Source organism: Cynoglossus semilaevis, chromosome Z, assembly GCF_000523025.1.
Source record: "Cynoglossus semilaevis isolate Cse_v1.0 chromosome Z, Cse_v1.0, whole genome shotgun sequence".
Taxonomy (NCBI): domain Eukaryota; kingdom Metazoa; phylum Chordata; class Actinopteri; order Pleuronectiformes; family Cynoglossidae; genus Cynoglossus; species Cynoglossus semilaevis.
The window spans coordinates 1,577,038-1,595,633 of NC_024328.1; the positions used below are offsets into that span (position 1 = coordinate 1,577,038).

At 40.4% G+C, this 18,596-nt stretch overlaps 3 protein-coding genes, 1 non-coding gene and 1 pseudogene across 4 annotated transcripts in view; 2 read left to right on the plus strand and 3 right to left on the minus strand.

The window, feature by feature from the left end:
• LOC103397478 (multiple epidermal growth factor-like domains protein 9) overlaps positions 1-869 on the minus strand; it is a 29,815-nt gene extending 28,946 nt beyond the window's left edge. The window contains exon 1 of the mRNA XM_008335746.3: positions 221-869. Coding sequence (XP_008333968.1) covers positions 221-716 — 496 coding nt within the window. The 5' untranslated portion in view covers positions 717-869. The remainder of the gene's footprint in view (positions 1-220) is intronic.
• Positions 870-5,725: 4,856 nt separating this feature from the next.
• Positions 5,726-8,993, minus strand: LOC103397477 (serine/threonine-protein phosphatase 6 catalytic subunit). The gene is made up of 7 exons (XM_008335745.3): positions 8,849-8,993; positions 7,409-7,504; positions 7,265-7,330; positions 7,038-7,179; positions 6,876-6,955; positions 6,441-6,650; positions 5,726-6,182 (listed from the first exon to the last, which is right to left on the minus strand). Exons 1-7 carry the CDS (start codon positions 8,921-8,923, stop codon positions 5,934-5,936), a joined length of 918 nt encoding a protein of 305 aa, XP_008333967.1. The 5' UTR covers positions 8,924-8,993; the 3' UTR covers positions 5,726-5,933.
• Positions 8,994-10,550: 1,557 nt separating this feature from the next.
• LOC103397476 (meiosis-specific nuclear structural protein 1 pseudogene) lies at positions 10,551-12,483 on the minus strand (annotated as a pseudogene).
• Positions 12,484-14,079: 1,596 nt separating this feature from the next.
• On the plus strand, positions 14,080-14,151 carry trnag-ucc (transfer RNA glycine (anticodon UCC)). Its single transcript has one exon. It is a non-coding gene; the product is annotated as a tRNA-Gly (tRNA).
• A 443-nt stretch (positions 14,152-14,594) lies between these two features.
• olfml2a (olfactomedin-like 2A) overlaps positions 14,595-18,596 on the plus strand; it is a 22,197-nt gene continuing 18,195 nt past the window's right edge. The window contains exon 1 of the mRNA XM_008335744.3: positions 14,595-14,663. Within this exon, the coding sequence (XP_008333966.1) occupies positions 14,595-14,663 (69 nt within the window). The remainder of the gene's footprint in view (positions 14,664-18,596) is intronic.

Genomic DNA, 18,596 nt, shown 5'->3' on the forward strand with positions numbered 1-18,596 from the left:
CCCCCCCCCCCCTCTCTCTCTGCGTCAAAGCAGTCTGTATTATTAGACATGCACAGCCCGTCTCTGTTTCTCCGTCTGTCTGCCTGCCTGTCTGTGAGTGCGTATATGAACTAATCTTGAGGTGTTTTCTTGTGTGATGCTCAGCATCTTCACTGGAGCTGTGTGAGGAAAATAATGGGAAGCCATTAGAATGATACCCCCCTCTCTTACTCACACTCACCTTGACTATTCTCTGGTGGTGAAACATATGGTCCAGAGAGCGGAGTAGCAACGGCAGCCCAGGCATCATTGTCTGACCGCTGAGTAAGTCTGGACCCAGTTGTCTGCAGCGTTTTCTCCACGTACGGTAGACCATCCGTGGACCTTTTCCGTGCGCTGGACAATTTAGAAATGGCCGCAGCTAATTCATCTGCGGCTGAGCGCTTTCCACTCTCACGAGTGGCTGGGTTGTGAAGCAGTATGGAGGTTTCAGCCTCAGTCGGTGGGAAAGCGGCTGCCACAGGCCCGACAGTTGGCGGCCTTCTCCCGTAAAGATGAGAAGGCAAGTCGGTGCGGAAGGTGTCCCAGGTGCCGGAGGCTGGATCCGGTTTCCCGTTGGACAGTTGCGGCGCATCGTAAAGATTGATGCGAGGTGCAGCGTTAGAAAATCCAATATATACATATAAAATAAATGTCAGCAGCGGAGATATGTACATCATTGAGGACGTGGAGCTCATAGCGGCTCTCAGCTCTCCATGTAAGCCGCGCTACCGGTCTTTCTCAGACCTTTTCTCCCTGACTTGACGCGCTCCTCCACCATTTGTCTTTCTTCCAGTGCTACCGTTGCTTTGGCCCCAGAGTGGAGCAGCACAGTCAACGCTTTACCTACGCCTCAACCTAACATCAGCTTCACTAGTGATGGGCGTTTCCCTTAGCCAATGAAAAAAGAAACTACTCAACCATAGAAGCAGCGCGGCTCGCTGATTGGCTAATGGAAAGTCGCATTAATAACACAAGACCCTTCCCGCTCTGTGTCGCCCCATATGGAGACACAATATGCAGTTAATCATCACATCATGTTGTTTCACGCGAAAATTGACGCAAAACCCAGCGGGCTCCATTCATAGGGAGAAACCCCGGATAACGGCAGTATATTGTAAACACTGAACCGTCAGTAAGTGTAAACCGGCGGCGGTGCCTCGATGGTGGACCATCTCAGCCGGTTTATTATGTGACGTGGGAATAGGAAGCAGGTGCTCAACTGTTACCACCACCAAACCACCAAAATCGTAGCAAACGACTGACAAAAATATTTCAATACTGCTTTGACCAAGACTGTAGAGAACGTTTTTGGTGGTATACAAACATAATTTATCCAGTATCTTATTCAAGCATTATTATTGTTGTCAAGATAAGGCCTTTATTCGTCACACAGTGGGGGAATTCACAATGCTGCGGATAATTAAAACAACAACAAAGACAACAATTAGGGGATTATATGTGTCATAAATATTATTATATTATAGATATTTATATCTCTAGGGTATATTTTTGTAGACAGGTTCTAAACACCACATCATCATATTCACTTTCATATAACTCAGATTCAAATAATTTTACCAAAATAAGCCAAATAAATCTAGATTTATTAATAAAATTGACACTTGATCTTCTCAACTTAACGTAAAAAAAATCTAAACCACAGAGGGACTTGCCTAATATAAGGACCCGGAAATAGCTTTTGAGAATGTTGGGTAACAAACCCATAACGAATTATAATTGGCGCTGTGGGTCTTTAAACAGAGATTAAAGATATTTATACAACAATACAGTGTCACCTGAAAACGAGACGCAGAACATACTTCTACTACCACTGAAACACCAATCAAACAAGGCGTTCTTAAGGTAATGTTAACGAACACATTTCAGGGACAGCAGTGCTCCACTCTACGTGTTGACTACCCTCCAGTGGTCACACTATGCAAAAACATTAAGTGAAGGAGATCAAGCAGGGTCTGCCATATACAGTATGTACCGTAGTGAAAAGGTGGAAAACCACAAGTATTCCGACAGCTTTAAAATGGGAAAAGGGGAGACCAAATCCCTTGACTTGAATTTAACCGCTTACTTACAGTAGTGGTTTATCCTGACAGGTGATTTTTGGGTGCCAAACCCTCGTTGTATAACTTGGAGAGCGAAGCATTATGTTGGGTTTTCTGAGGGTGTGGTGCCAAAAAGGGTAAGGGTACCTGCTCTGTGTAGATCTAGAAGACATGTGCCTGCATGTCTTAGAAGGTGAAGGTAAGACATTCCATGACGTAGGGTTTGGGGACAGACATTGTCTGAAAGGAGCAGCAGGCAGCAGGATGAACCCAACTGCTGAGCAGTTGGGTTCACAAAGTGAGGGAGAGAATGTTAAAGGTACCACAGAGAAACAATGAACATAATGGACCCAGATGGTGAAGATAGACATAATCAAGACAAACGGGTAGATATCACAAAACATTAATAGACTATGTAAACATATACATTACAGTAAATAGAAACAGTATTCTAAAGAGAGGTGAGATAGAGATAGGTGATAAACTGTGGTGAAGGAAGCAACATGAAGTCAATTTATGACGCTGTAGCTGCAGCCCAAAGTTTGTCAATGGTTGTCAAGAGATTATTTATGACTCATCATCGATCACCAAGGTATTAATATTTTTAATTTTTTTACTTAAAAACAGTGACACAGAAATATAATTACAAGTGTGGAGAGTACATACAGGTCAGAGAGACCCCTTCCCCCCATTTTTTTTAAACTATGGATTAGAAATCCTGAAAATTCTAACGGCTGTAGCTCCATTTTTACATATCTCTCAGGTTTGCATGTTAAGTGTAGAGATCACACACCAGCACCCACTGTTTCACTTCAGAAAGATCCATCACTCTGCCTCTGTGCAGTTCTATATTATCTCACACACAAACTCATTACACAAACTAAATCAACTGTACGTAACGCTGCATCTGACATTCTTTCGGCAGGGATTTTTGTTTTTACTAATTTTTTAAGTATTATTTGGGATTTTATAAATATGATCAAATTAGATGGCAATTGACTTTTGGGCAATGCTCAACTCTTTGTCCTACTGAAACAGTTCAGTACACCGTGACACAGCAGCTTGTGTACAAGTCAAGCTGTACAGAGATGGGTTTATATTGTAGACTGTGGATAAGAACCAGACAGAGCCCTCCGTTTCTGAAAGTGAAGCCAATAAGATGCACAGGTGCAATCTGCACAGGTGCGATTCAAGCACAGATACTAGTACCAGGACCAAGTGACAGTACTAGGAACTATGCTTTTCTGCAGGAGAGGTAGTAGTAATGGGAGTAGCACAGGTACTGTAATGGTGGTGTTTGCACTGTGTACCTTGGTTGAATATGGAGCCCCTAAGGGACATGGGGGGGCTACAGTGGTCCCACTCTTTATCACGGTTCTACTTTCGCTCCCTCAGAACATCGTGGATTTTTTTAATCCAATCTCGCAACATTAAAAATGTTTTAATTTCCAATATTTTCATTATTTTTAGCCTAAAAGGGAATAACTGTATTTAAATAAACGATTAAGTCAATTTGCCACACATACATACAGGGTAATACATAAAAAAAATAAAAATAAAAAAAACCCAATCATGTATGGTTGGGAAATCCAAGATACTGACAAGTCATGCGTGATGTACTGTATATATGGTGAGCATTTAATTAATGTAAAGGTACCCTACATTAAATAAATGCTGACCATATATACAGTATGTCTCCAAAGATTCTCAGTCATCCAGGTCATGGTCAAAGGTTGAAAAGTTCAGTTAGGCTACTGGATGTGAATTTTCTAAAAGAAGACGTTTCACCTCTCATACATATACAGTGCCTTGCGAAAGTATTTGGCCCCCTTGAACTTTGTGAGCTTTTGCCACATTTCAGGCTTCAAACATAAAGATATAAAACTGTAATTTTTTGTGAAGAATCAACAACAAGTGGGACACAATCATGAAGTGGAACGAAATTTATTGGATATTTCAAACTTTTTTAACAAATAAAAAACAGAAAAATTGGCCGTGCAAAATTATTCAGCCCCCTTAAGTTAATACTTTGTAGCACCACCTTTTGCTGCGATTACAGCTGTAAGTCGCTTTGGGTATGTCTCTGTCAGTTTTGCACATCGAGAAACTGGAATTTTTGCCCATTCCTCCTTGCAAAACAGCTCGAGCTCAGTGAGGTTGGATGGAGCGTTTGTGAACAGCAGTTTTCAGATCTTTCCACAGATTCTCGATTGGATTCAGGTCTGGACTTTGACTTGGCCATTCTAACACCTGGATATGTTTATTTGTGAACCATTCCATTGTAGATTTTGCTTTATGTTTTGGATCATTGTCTTGTTGGAAGACAAATCTCCGTCCCAGTCTCAGGTCTTTTGCAGACTCCATCAGGTTTTCTTCCAGAATGGTCCTGTATTTGGCTCCGTCCATCTTCCCATCAATTTTAACCATCTTCCCTGTCCCTGCTGAAGAAAAGCAGGCCCAAACCATGATGCTGCCACCACCATGTTTGACAGTGGGGATGGTGTGTTGAGGGTGATGAGCTGTGTTGCTTTTACGCCAAACATAACGTCTTGCATTGTTGCCAAAAAGTTCGATTTTGGTTTCATCTGACCAGAGCACCTTCTTCCACATATTTGGTGTGTCTCCCAGGTGGCTTGTGGCAAACTTTAAACGACACTTTTTATGGATATCTTTAAGAAATGGCTTTCTTCTTGCCACTCTTCCATAAAGGCCAGATTTGTGCAGTACACGACTGATTGTTGTCCTATGGACAGAGTCTCCCACCTCAGCTGTAGATCTCTGCAGTTCATCCAGAGTGATCATGGGCCTCTTGGCTGCATCTCTGATCAGTCTTCTCCTTGTATGAGCTGAAAGTTTAGTGGGACGGCCAGGTCTTGGTAGATTTGCAGTGGTCTGATACTCCTTCCATTTCAATATTATCGCTTGCACAGTGCTCCTTGGGATGTTTAAAGCTTGGGAAATCTTTTTGTATCCAAATCCAGCTTTAAACTTCTCCACAACAGTATCTCGGACCTGCCTGGTGTGTTCCTTGTTCTTCATGACGCTCTCTGTGCTTTAAACGGACCTCTGAGACTATCACAGTGCAGGTGCATTTATAAGGAGACTTGCTTACACACAGGTGGATTCCATTTATCATCATTAGTCATTTAGGTCAACATTGGATCATTCAGAGATCCTCACTGAACTTCTGGAGAGAGTTTGCTGCACTGAAAGTAAAGGGGCTGAATAATTTTGCACACCCAATTTTTCTGTTTTTTATTTGTTAAAAAAGTTTGAAATATCCAATAAATTTCGTTCCACTTCATGATTGTGTCCCACTTGTTGTTGATTCTTCACAAAAAAATACAGTTTTATATCTTTATGTTTGAAGCCTGAAATGTGGCAAAAGGTCACAAAGTTCAAGCGGGCCAAATACTTTCGCAAGGCACTGTATATATACAGTACATATGTCACGCATGACATGCCAGTATCTTAGACTTCCCAAAAATACGTTATGTACATGACTGTGTTTTTTTTAATGTATTACCCTTTATACGTGTGGCTCGATAACCACAAGATACGTTTTTTCCCCCATGTCCCTTTAATGGCTCCGTACCAATGAGAGCTTACCATGATAAAATGTTCTGTGAACATGGTTTTCCTTGTTTTTTTGTAACTGTAGGGCTGTGTCCATTTCTTATTCACAGTTTTCCATTTGTATGCAATAAAAACAGTTGACAGCTGGCCTTAATTATATGCACCATTTAAGCTCTAAATGCACTACACACAATTCATACTTGCTGACAAGTGCTGATGCCATCGTCTTGTCATTATGAAAAGAGTGGCTGCGTTGTGTTTGGTTTGGATGTATTTTTACAGGAAATACGGTGTTGTCGTACGGGGCGGGATGACCCTTTCAGAGTCGGGCACCGCTCTGAAGAGCTTTGGCTCTCGTGTGTTTGCATCTTTGAAGACCATAATGGAGGCGATATTTCCACAGCGGTAGCAGTAGTTGGGAGCCGACCACACTGTCACCAGCTTCTCATCAAACATGAACTTGTAGCCTTCATGGACAAGCTGATGCGCTCGACAGATCAGCTTCAGGTTGTTGATGTGAACAAACTGAAGGTATGATGGAAAAGGGGAAGTCATTATATAACCAACAGGACGGTACTAGTTCATTTAAGCCTAACATTTAAATTCATGTTGACAATGTGTTCAGTACATTGAGATATTTTCAGTTTGTACATATGCCCTATATGTAAATATTTAGCATTTCACTACATTTCATTCTTCTAATTCTTCTTTTATTTTTTACTCTTGTACAAGGATGATCATGATGGAATTCTTTGCAAATTATTAAAATAAAGAGCAGCTTACCTCATTTGTGACCTTTGCACCAAACAGCCATCCAGCTCCTCTGGGACTGATGGCCCAAGTGTCAACATCTTCTGGATCTGACCACACCAAATCACAAAATGCTCCTTTGTGTGGGATCTCCTGGTTCCGTTCAATGGTCCGAATTTGATCCAAAGTTTTAATGTCTGGAGACAGGCCTCCATGCACACACAAGATCTGTTCATCCATTAACTGAAATAAAAGATGCAGTGTCACACAAATTATGTCAAACATCCAATGAAGAGTGTTTATTGGATGTTCAAGTGTTTGCAAGAGTTTATGTAAGAAACTAAGATAGATAAATAGAAAAATGTACTTAAATTTTTTTTAGAGATTTTATGCACTTCATCATGGGCTTTTTCAAAAACCTAAGAGTAGCATAAAAATTTAATATCTTTCACGATTTCAGATACTTACAGCTGCAACTGTTAACATATCAAACACTTTGGTGCAGTAACGCCATGCATTTGCATTTCCATACTTCGTCTGACACTCGTCTGAAACAGAAAAAAGTTCCATACATAATTCAAAGTAAAAGAAATACATCGACAGTAATTATAAATGTGTGTTGAGATTTACCATAAAAGCCGTAAACTTGAGTTATCTGTCGGCTTTCGTGATTTCCGCGTAGGAGAGTTATGCGGTCAGGCCATTTGGCTTTTAACACCAACAGGTAGGTGAACGTCTCCAGACTATAGTAACCCCGGTCTACAAAATCACCCTGCATAAACAAGAGGTGCATGTTAAAGTAGGGTATTTAGACAGAAAAAAAGTAGAAAGAGCTTTAAATATTAAATTATACAAACCATAAAAATATAATTTGTGTCCGGAACCTGGCCGCCCGTCCGGAAAAGCTCACATAGATCATAAAACTGGAACACAAAGAGATAAATTCTAATCATCCTTTCTGTTTAAACTATCAAATTTAAAATGTTTTTGTAGTGATTTACCTGTCCATGTATATCTCCACATACTGTCACAGGAGTGGAGACAGGCTGGACATTGGACTCTTCCAGCAGGAGATCACACACATAGTCACATAAGCGCTGTACACAAAAAATACATGAATACATCATTAGACTGTTGAACTGAATTGAGCCACATTAAATCATGTTCCAGCAATTCTTAGTTAGAAAGAAAGAGACAATAAATTAAACAATTCATCCAAATTTAAAGACCAAGTTTTCACTCACGACTTATATTCTGCCTTTTGTAGATGCACATTTAAATGTTACTTTACTGAAAACTCAAAGGAAAATGAGTAAACAGAAGAAATGTATATTCTTCATATCACATCATATTGTGTTTTAGAGACTTGGTCAAAAGGGCAACATCGTTTAGTTTTTATCTATTTAGAACACTTTAAAAATACCTTTACATATATCAATTGATATTAATGTTTTTGCATGAAAAAATCCTGTGAGTGAAAAAGTCTAAAATTGGTCAACTTCGCCGTATTTCGTATCAATAGTCAGACGTAATTATGTTTAGTCAGATCAACTGTTGAGATCAGAGGAGAAGGTGAAGAATAGAGTACAGGCAGGATGGAACAGCTGGAGAAAAGTGTCAGGAGTGATCTGTGACAGAAGAGTGTCAGCTAAGGTGAAGGGAAAGGTTTACAGGACGGTGGTGAGACCAGCCATGATGTATGGTTTAGAGACAGTAGCAATAGGCAGAAGACAGGAGGAGGAGCTGGAGGTGGCAGAGTTAAAGATGCTAAGATTCTCTCTAGGAGTGACAAGAATGGACAGGATCAGGAATGAGGTCATTAGAGGGACAACACAGACAGGAGGGTTTGGAGAAAAGGCTAGAGAAGCCAGATTGAGATGGTTTGGACATGTGCAGAGGAGGGACAGTGGATACACTGGTAGAAGAATGTTAGAGATGGAGCTACCAGGTAGGAGACAAAGAGGAAGGCCAAAGAGTAGATATATGGATGCAGTGAGGGAGGACATGCAGATAGTTGGAGTCAGAGTAGAAGTTACAGAGAACAGGGTGAGATGGAAATCAATGATTCGCTGTGGCAACCCCTGAAAAAGGGACAAAGCCGAAAGAAAAAGAAAAATTATGTCTAGTCAGAATTATGATGCCGTTACTTCCGGATAGTCCTTAAACCTTAAAACTGTTATAAAGGGCAGTTGCCCGAACCTGCATTATTTCCTGAAAAAAGCTACATTTAGGTTGATCTCTGATGAGATACACTGTTCATTGGACACTATCTGCAGTAGATTCGATAAAATCAGAAAGCGGAGCTAGCTGAAGCTAATGCTACTTTGAGCTAACGACGGCTAATTACGACGCTGTGATATTAAAGAGCGGCAAATTGACCCATTCAGCACAAACCGAAAGCAGGACCTGAAAAAAATACTCGCGATTAAAGTAACGCCTACCTTGAGGTCGTTCTCTGGCAGGTATTTACACTGTTTAGCGATCTCTGCATACTTATCCAGGTCTAGAGGCGCCATGGTAGCGAGCAGCTAATCTTCATACGCAACTTCCTGCAACTCTTTTAGTCGGGGGAGTGTCACACTGTCATCTACTGTTGAATAAACAGCACTGCAGCCTGTGGCCGCAGAGGTGCGCTGCTTTAATTATGTAAAAAGAAAAACAAAACATTAACACGAGAACAAAGAAAACCAGATGTGTCTTCATAATGTGACACATATCAGCATGTTTACTCTTTCACCAACATTGCTCGTGATGTTTTTGAATTGTTTCGAAAGGCTCATGTTTTTGATGGCTTGTCCTTGAATATTACAAAGCAAAAGAGCCCACTCTCCAAACGGAATGTCATCGCCTAAGTCAGTGAGAGTATACCAATGTCAGTGTTAACACGTGTTGCACCAGAAACAAATTTCCTTAGATCTCCTCGTTTGCCTGTTAGGATGGATGAGACAAAATGTCATAAAATGACACCGTCTGTTGATCTGCGACTTGAATCATACACTGGAATGTCAAATCACTACACCATTCACACAGATTAATACAATTCCTATTAAAAAACAAAACCAAAAACAAAGAAATCAGTAAAAACAGATACTTTAATAGTATGTAAGGTCCAACAGTATTCCCACCTATTTTAACATTCACCAAAAGAATGCCAGTTGCTAGGACTAGTTTTGTTCTCTATTGTTTTCCAGTATTTCTGAATCAGACACACAATACTGACACATCTGAGTGGAGCAAGTGAATGGGACACATCACTATGTAGACAGGGGATTGAACCTCCTGAAGACAATAGTTTCCACTTTTTCCACCATTTCAGCAGTTTTGTTTTAAAGCTGTAAAGCTTTCCCTAATAGAAATAAAATGTTGCATCTTTAGATTTCTAGAGTTTTCTATTATGTATATATAAATATATATATAAAGTTTCTATGAAGAGTGTGTATACATTTTATTTAATGTTTGGACATGCCCTTTTCTTACTATTATAGAAGTAAACAGTACTAAAATGATTTGTATACATTGTTTTATATCACAAAAGATAGAAAAAATGTGAGCCTTTCAATATTAGGCTTTATTAAGAAGACAACCTTCATCTTGTTATTTCACATTTTATTGAAGTATGTTGTGTTTTGTGTTATGTTTTTGAATACATTTAAATGTAACTATGGTATCGGTGTGGTGAGATTTCCCTGTGTACAGTGCATCTATTAAACATGATCCCTGCTATGATCTGGTCATATCTTTCTTCCTCTCTTCTGATTTTACACCTATAGAACTTGAAGGAAAGGTTTACAGGACGGTGGTGAGACCAGCCATGATGTATGGTTTAGAGACAGTAGCAATAGGCAGAAGACAGGAGGAGGAGCTGGAGGTGGCAGAGTTAAAGATGCTAAGATTCTCTTTAGGAGTGACAAGAATGGACAAGATCAGGAATGAGGTCATTAGAGGGACAACACAGACAGGAAGGTTTGGAGAAAAAGCTAGAGAAGCCAGATTGAGATGGTTTGGACATGTGCAGAGGAGGGACAGTGGATACATTGGTAGAAGAATGTTAGAGATGGAGCTACCAGGTAGGAGACAAAGAGGAAGGCCAAAGAGGAGATATATGGATGCAGTGAGGGAGGACATGCAGATAGTTGGAGTCAGAGTAGAAGTTACAGAGAACAGGGTGAGATGGAAATCAATGATTCGCTGTGGCAACCCCTGAAAAAGGGACAAAGCCGAAAAAAAAAGAAGAAGAACTTGTGGTCTTTAACCCGTAGGACTTTGGCCTTCCTGAGAGATTACATCACCATCTTCATCCTGTTTCGGCTTGAAGCTGTTCCTGATGTCTTCATCAAAGTGTTCCAGGTCGCTTTCACGGAGCAAGCCTTTTGGAATGTATCCAAAGAGTTTCCTGATGTGACTTTTAAGAATTTCAATCCTCTCCATTTCAATTATACGGCTCAGCTCTGCCTCCTTCTCTTCCTCCATCTCCCTTGCCCTGATATCTGCTTGGAAGGCTGCCAGTCGCTGTTGCCTCCTCTCCTCCAGCATTTTCTGCACCTCGCGTCCATGTTCCAAAGCCCTCATGCGGCGCTTATTGGTGTTCATCTGTTCAATCCTGTCATCCTCAGCAAATTTGTCCAACATTTTTTGTCTGAAGGCCTGCTCCTCTTCTTCCTCCTGCCTCCTCCTGGCCTCTTTGTCAGCGATCTGATCTTGGCAGGCCTGCTGAAGTATCATCCTGAGCCTGAGTTTCCTTTCCATTTCTTCTACTTCTTTAAGCCTTTGAGCTTCTTCTTTTTCTTCTAAACAAACTTCCTCCAGCATTCGTTCTGTCTCATCACGCTGCTGCATATCCTGTTCCATCTGTTTGCAGAGTGAAAGGTAGAGATTCTCTTTGGCTTGGTTCTTCTCTTTGAGCATTGCTGCTCTATTCATCTCCATGAGCTGCTTCTTCTTCATAAACTCCATGATGCGCCTGTTCTCAGCTTCCATCCTTTCTTTCTCCAACCGTATCCACTCTTCCCGCCGTCTTGCATATTCCTTGATATGCTCCTGAGCTTCTTTGACTTTTTCCATTTGCCGCTCTCTTTCCATCTGCAGGTCCCCATAGATGTTCTGCACTATGTCATCCACCAGTTGCTTGTCTTTGAGGAACTCCTGATAGGCTTGTTCTCTCCTTTGCTCCTTCTCCTGGAACTGCCTCTGCAATGCCTTGAAGTACTGCATCTTCTCCACATGACGTCTCTGGTCCATCTCCTTGTCCTCTGTGTCTCTCTGCTCTCGTTCCCGCTTCATTTCCATCCCAAGTGCAGCCATATCGCGCTTCTTCTGGCACTTCATGGCCTCGTTCTCAGCCATTTGTATAACTACGCCTTTGTTGGCGTAGGCTGCCTGCAGTTTTGAATGCAGCTGTCGGAGCTCCAGGGTGTTCTCACGGATCTTTTGCCTGTTTTTCTCCCTTCCTTGCTTTTCAATCTCAAAGCATTTGAGTTTCTCGGCCTCTTTCTCTTCTTCCACTCGTAGCTTCGCTCTGCCCTTTTTCTCCTCCTCCGCTTTCAGCAGAGCACTGACCCTTTCCCTCTCCTTCTCCTCCTTCTGCACTTGTCGCTGGTGTCTCTTTATTTCCCACATTTGCTCCTCATCTACATACTCCTGCAGCGCACGATTCCTGCTTAAACACTTGGCCTCCTTTTGCTTGTTTAGTTCATCATTTTGGGTACAACAGAAGAATTCTCTCTGCACATTGTAGTTCCAGTTACGCCTCATCTTTGTTTTAATGATGTCTCCTAGCTCGTGTAATGACCTCAAGCAGATTTTAATAGACTTGTACAAATTAGCTTTAACTTTTCTCTTGGTCTTTTCTCTTCTCTTCTGATGTTTCAAAACAATTGCCAAAAGACCCACTCTCCTCCTTATTGCCCTGGACACCTTAGCCATGCACTTAGTCAGTCTTGACGGTCATTACCATTCCTAAGGTCACATTAGATCTTTCCACTTCTCAATACTGCCTTCTGGAATTATCGGATAATCATTTTTAGTTTATGTCCTCAAATATGTTCACATATGTCCTCTGGCCTATAATATTTAAAAGTCAAGTCTGAAAGACAAAGTGCACGGCCACATGAAAGGACTGGGTCTCAGCACTTTCCTTTAATGTTAAACTGCAGAAACAGTGTGGACGCTGAGTCATTGCTCGTGTCACTGTCTACCAGTAATGCTGGTCTGGAAATCACATTGAATAATTTAATATCTTGATTCTGTTTGTTTGTTTGTTTGTTTGTTTTTATTATTATTATTAATTTGCTATGATATACAGTATGACGTGTCCATTATATTAAGGTTTGTTTTAAAGTGAACTACCTGTCACTGTGTCACAGCTCACCACTGCACACAACCAAATGTGACCTCTGCTTTTAACCCATCACCAAAATGAACAGTGTGCAACTTTGAGCACCCTGGGAGCAGTGTATGGGGATGGTGCCATGCTCAGAGCACCTCAGTGCTAACGAATCTGGTGGACTCCAACCTGAAGCCTTCCGGATCCAAGTCCGCTTCCTTAACCACTAAGCCACCTAGGTGGCATAGGTGGCTCTACTTTTCTACTTTTATGCTTTTTTTAAATTCTGTGATACTTTCTTGTCACCATGGGAAGTAATACATTCCATTTGCAAATATGAAAACACAACAGCTACATATCTTTGTAACTATGCTTTTAAACTATCAGAACCACCATTCTTCATCTTTAACAAACCAACAGATGGCAGTGTTGCTTTAAAATAAACAGGATACGCAGTTTAATGTCGTTCACAGCGGTAAACCAAATTAGTTAAATATATTGATGTATACGTTTCGTGTACATATGTACAATATTATACTACCACAAGGTAATCCCGCGGGCAAATTAATTTAATGTATCAAATGTTTGGATAATTACAACGTGCTGCGGTTGTGTTCAGTGACAGCTGTCCACTTTCTATTTAACGTGTCAAAAATAAACAGTGACCGAGTTATAGAATTGTACTTTAAAAATCTGATAAGGCAAAAAAAAAAAAAAAAAAAAGAAAGAAAGAAAAAGTCCAAACGTCAAGTGACGAAAATAAGAAATGTACGTGAGTGGACTTCGGATGAACACTAGTGCAGGAGATGTAGTTTCTTAAAGACAGTTTATTTAACGTTGGTTTGAAACCATCTCCTCTAGATGAGACGGTTGTTTATTCTAGGCCAGTGTTGGAGTTGAAAATTTACGTCGACTAAACCAAACCTCACCTGTAGGTTAAACACTCCTGGGTTCTGTTCAATTAGACTAAACAAGGTTGGTGTAAACACTGACTTTTTTCGGGACATGTAGTCATAGTGAAGTTCATGGGAAGGTCGTTGAAAGTCAATTTAAAGTTCTTTAGTTTTGATTACGTGTAGAGGCACCATTTACCGAGTGGTTTGACTGTGTTTATGGCCTGGGATCCCGCAGATGGATGTACTGCTGTTTAAAAAAGTCCGAGGAAACTAATAATAATATAAAAACTAAATATAATATAATATAATATAATATAATATAATATAATATAATATAATATAATATAATATAATATACATAGTGTTCCACCCAAGTGAAAGGAAGTATTTTGGGAGAAGTAAACAATGAGCTACTCTTTGCTGTTGAGATGTCATAAAGTAGACACCTCAGCCAGCGATGGTGGTATAGTGGTGAGCATAGCTGCCTTCCAAGCAGTTGACCCGGGTTCGATTCCCGGCCATCGCATGTCTTCTTGCCATTCTTTTCACTCGCTGGAACTTCTGAAAACTCACCATTTTCTGTTCACTTTTATATGAGTACCAGTGTCTCTATATGGACAAGGACAAACACATTCATTAGTGGGACTTTTATATGTCTTGGTGTCCTGCAACCGTTAGGTCCAGGAGGCGAAAAACCACGTCTTTAACGACTTTTCTGAACAAACGTGCGTGGGTGCGCGTGTTCAAAACCCCTCCCATCAGTAGAGCTGGAGAACATTGTTGGTGCTTACGGCGCGTCATAACACACTCACACACACATTGACGCACAGTCAGCATCCATCCAGACAGACACAGACAGCAGTGCAGTGTGGAGATGGAGTAACTGCAGGCGCACTGACTGTGCCACTTGCGCTGAACGCAACGGTTTGGATCTTTGCACTTCTCTCGCCGCGACTGCCCAGAGGGAAAATGTGGAGGTACACCAACGTGTTGGCCTTTTTGCTAGTTTTATGCAAGGATGCGTCTTCGCAGAGCAAGGTAAGATAGTTTGTCTTTTTTTAAATTTTTTTTTAATTAAAGTGATACCGACATCATTTCCTAAAGTTGCCAAGCACAACGGTCATCCATCTAGGGCACACGTGTTAAACTCAGGCCCAGGGGCCAAATCTGACCCACAGTGTAATTATATTTGGCCCGCGAGATCAAATTAAAAGTGTACTAGAGTTGGCCCGCCACTATATAGCCCCTATATGCTGGCAGGATTTGTAGTATCAGTAGTGTATGATCTATGTTATAGCACATACTTTTAGTTTTTTTGTTGTTGTTGGCCTGTGAAAAAAAGATTTACACTAAAATGGAACTGGAATTGCTACAGATAAAGAGACAACAAATACCACTGATGTGTCTTAGTTTACATTTAAGTTCTCACGTGTTTATAATATTAACCTTTGGTTGTTCCAGATTAAATGTTTACACAAAACTAAAGTTTGTTTCCATGTGAAAGAAAAACTACATTACAGATCTGGAGAGTATATATAGTAATATTAAGTTTGGCCCGAGACTTGGTCCCAGTTTTTAATTTTTGGCCCACTGTGAATTTGAGTTTGACACCCCTGATCTAGGGGGTTATGCATCCTTGTTCCATATATAAAATGCTGTTTGGATTCTGATCTGGCTCATTTCACACCTGCAATATTAGCTCAGGATACGTTCAAATATATTCTTCTGTGACTAGTACCAATCATTTATTTCCCCTCTAAGTTCACACCTTTACATGTCCTGTCTTGAGACAGTGGATGGCTCAAGGTTAAAGGTGTCATTTCTACAGACTTCCACCTAATCCTTCAGATATGGGGTCATATATGACCCCATATCTGAAGGACATGGCTACAATAACCGTCGGTTGATGTAATGACAACCTTCAGAAATGATGCTTTGTAGTGTGGGAGGAGAGAGATCTAGTTGCCCTTGTTTGTGCAGCTGCTGGAATCCAGTATCACCCCCAACACATACACACACACATACACACACACAGAGAGAGAGAGAGAAACACACCAACCCACTCTCTTTCAACCCACTCCACACTCTCACACTTACTCAGTATCTGAGGTGCTGGTGCCTATAAATGTGTGGTGTTTATGGCCAAATAACAGGCGTGTGTTTGTGTGAGTGAAAAGGCGTCAGCTGTGGGTGAAATCAGAGGTCACATCAGTAGCAAAAGGTTGAAAAGTGAAGTCTCAGAGCAGCATTATGGGACAGGGTGAGGGGTAGTGGGAGTTTATGTAGTGTCATGTGTTGGCCATAAATCACCTGACTTTATATTTGGTTTTCAGTATCAGTATCTGGAGCGCTGGTCTCTTCTTGTCTTCAGGTTTCTTATTTAGATGAAGGTATAGAAATATACGTATAAGGTATATAAGGTATATATATAAGGAATATGTACTATTTATATTTATATATTATATTATTATATTATATTTACTATTTATACTTCATATACTATAAGATATATGAAGGAATGATATGTTAAGACTTTGGGTTTCATACTTAGTTGTGAGGTCTAGTTTGGGCATAATCTTAATAAATCTGAATACAAAAGATGTGAAAAGGTATCAACCTCTGAGCTGAAAATTGTTTTGCTGAAAACCTTCATCAAAGAATTGATTTCATAATTATATAAGAACATCACTTCAAAGGATTGTCAGTTGCATGCACACACACACACACACACATACTGCACAACTTTACAACTGCTTGTTGTGTATGTATGTTTCATTTTCCCGCTTATCACAGAAACAGTTTCCTGGTTTGTTTTTTTGTAAAATGCATTTATATTTGCAACTAAATAAATTGGCATCACCATTCATCCAGATTACAGAATGACAAGTACTACTCAGTGTTTCTGCCACTGGTGTTAATAAGAAGCAAGGAGCAGGGCACCAAAGGGTGGCGTGGGAAATTGCCTGTGCACCTGTTTTGTCTTTTGGTTGTAAACAAACCCAAAAAGAGACAAAAGTGAACGATATCAGTAGGGGACTAGTGAGAGAGAGAGAGAGAGACAGAAAGGGAGAGAGAGAGAGAGGACTTGGGGTAGCAGAGTGGAATACAGCAGTGGTAAATTATTTGCAATTACTGCTACCTTTTTTAATCTTATATTAAATGTATGTGTTTATGGCAATTGGACCTTGTTACCGTGACATGTCCTTCAGAGTTTGATCACAGTCAACAATATTAGAGCAGTGAGAGCCCAGTCAGTTTGTGGTGAAAACAAAGCTGCAGGCTAGATCACTATCTATCAAACTTGGTACACGACAAACCATTTTGACCCAGTTTATCATCCTGCAAATGGTATGGATACATTTGGCCAAGGTTATCCCTTTTTTGGATGGCTCAGAAGAAAACCCAGTCTGTGGATGCTAAAAAAAAAATCAATCAATAATTTTCTTAATCAGCAGTAAATATAAAATAGTGGAAAATCAATGTGCCAAAATAAATGGTGATGGAGTGAAAAATGGGCAAGTAGCAGTGCTTGAACAGTAAATCTTGTTGCCTGTACCTATCTTATTTGTCAGTGTTAATAAATCAAATGCAAATGTTGTGTGGCTTGAAATACACTTTTTTACTGATTTAGATTATTAAGCATTTAACAGCATCAAAATCTCCATCACAAACGGTCCACTCTGCATCATTCTCCTACACAGAAAGTCCAACCTGTGACTCTACAGCAGAACACTGATGCCACGCTGAACTCCTCTTTGAGTGGTTTTCAAAGCATCTGTTTTTATACTTTGTCTGCCTGATGCATTGGATTCCCGATGGAATGGAACTATGTATAAATAAATGTGCCGTGTTTATAAGGTGTTGTTTATGTGTGTTAATGCGATGAGCACATTGAAGCATACTAATATTCAGCACCTGTTAGTGTTCTAAGGCTCAGGGTTAGGAATGTCCCTAACATGAATAACCCTGTTGCACTTATGTGTTCGTGAGTTTGACATGTAAACAGAAATAGACCAAGTGAGCAATGAGCTGTAGATTCGTGATGGAATGTCAGGTTAAAGCATCCAGCTGAAGGTGACCCTTCCCAACCCCTCAACCCCTCCTTGCACCTTTGTAACGTTATGCACACGCAATATATATGCAATTCTTAACCTACGGTGCATATGTGAACACCTTCATCTGTGTATAGGTACACAGCCGATGGCCTTAAAGAAAGAACCTAGAGAAACATCATATTTGGCACCTCCGAGAGGGAGCCCGTTGCAGCAGATCTGCTGTTAACACAAGAATTTCCCCAGTGTAGGATCAATAAAGTTTTAATTATTATTGAAAATAAGCATTTTATAAACCATCTTGTCTGTGGTCTTGAGGTTGACTTCTCTGTGGATGTTAATATTTTTACTTTTGGTTTGCAATCATATCATCTCAGATTTGTATCTTTTCAAACCACAATTTCCTGGGATTTATTCAATCCCAGTTTAACTCTGATGCCTTGAGCAACTGTAGCTTACTTTAGCTACACTAGCTTGGTTAGCTTTCTTGGCTGTTTGAGAGCAGACAGTCACTGAGCAGGTAAGCTGAGGGACTATAAAAATTGTCAGCCTAAAAAGAAACCACTGCTGTACACACAACCAGTTTTAGTTTCAAACCAACGCAAATGGAATATCATCCATTGTAACATGGCTGTGGTCTAGCACCAACAATCGTGGGCATTAGTATGTGTTGTGCTCACAAAGATTGTGCACAGGTGACGTTTGTGATCACGCTGTTATTTGGTCACTGTTCATACATCAGATCATCTAATTGCTAATGGACTACTTCATGAATTACTTAGCTATTGCTATTTTTTTAGTTCAATTGTTCCCGTTTTGTACTCCAGTAGGACCAACAGAACCTCCTGTAATATGACAATGAGTGGTCCACTCCAGTGTGAGACTCTGTGTAAAATGGCACACAAACAAAGGCAGCAGG

Coding starts and splice junctions, on each gene's coding strand:
- LOC103397477 (XM_008335745.3), bottom strand. CDS start 8,923: ATGGCGCCTCTAGACCTGGATAAGTATGCAGAGATCGCTAAACAGTGT. Junction 7,331..7,408: donor GTGGAGATATACATGGACAG/GTAAATCACTAC, acceptor TTTGTGTTCCAG/TTTTATGATCTATGTGAGCT. Junction 7,180..7,264: donor ACACAAATTATATTTTTATG/GTTTGTATAATT, acceptor TTGTTTATGCAG/GGTGATTTTGTAGACCGGGG.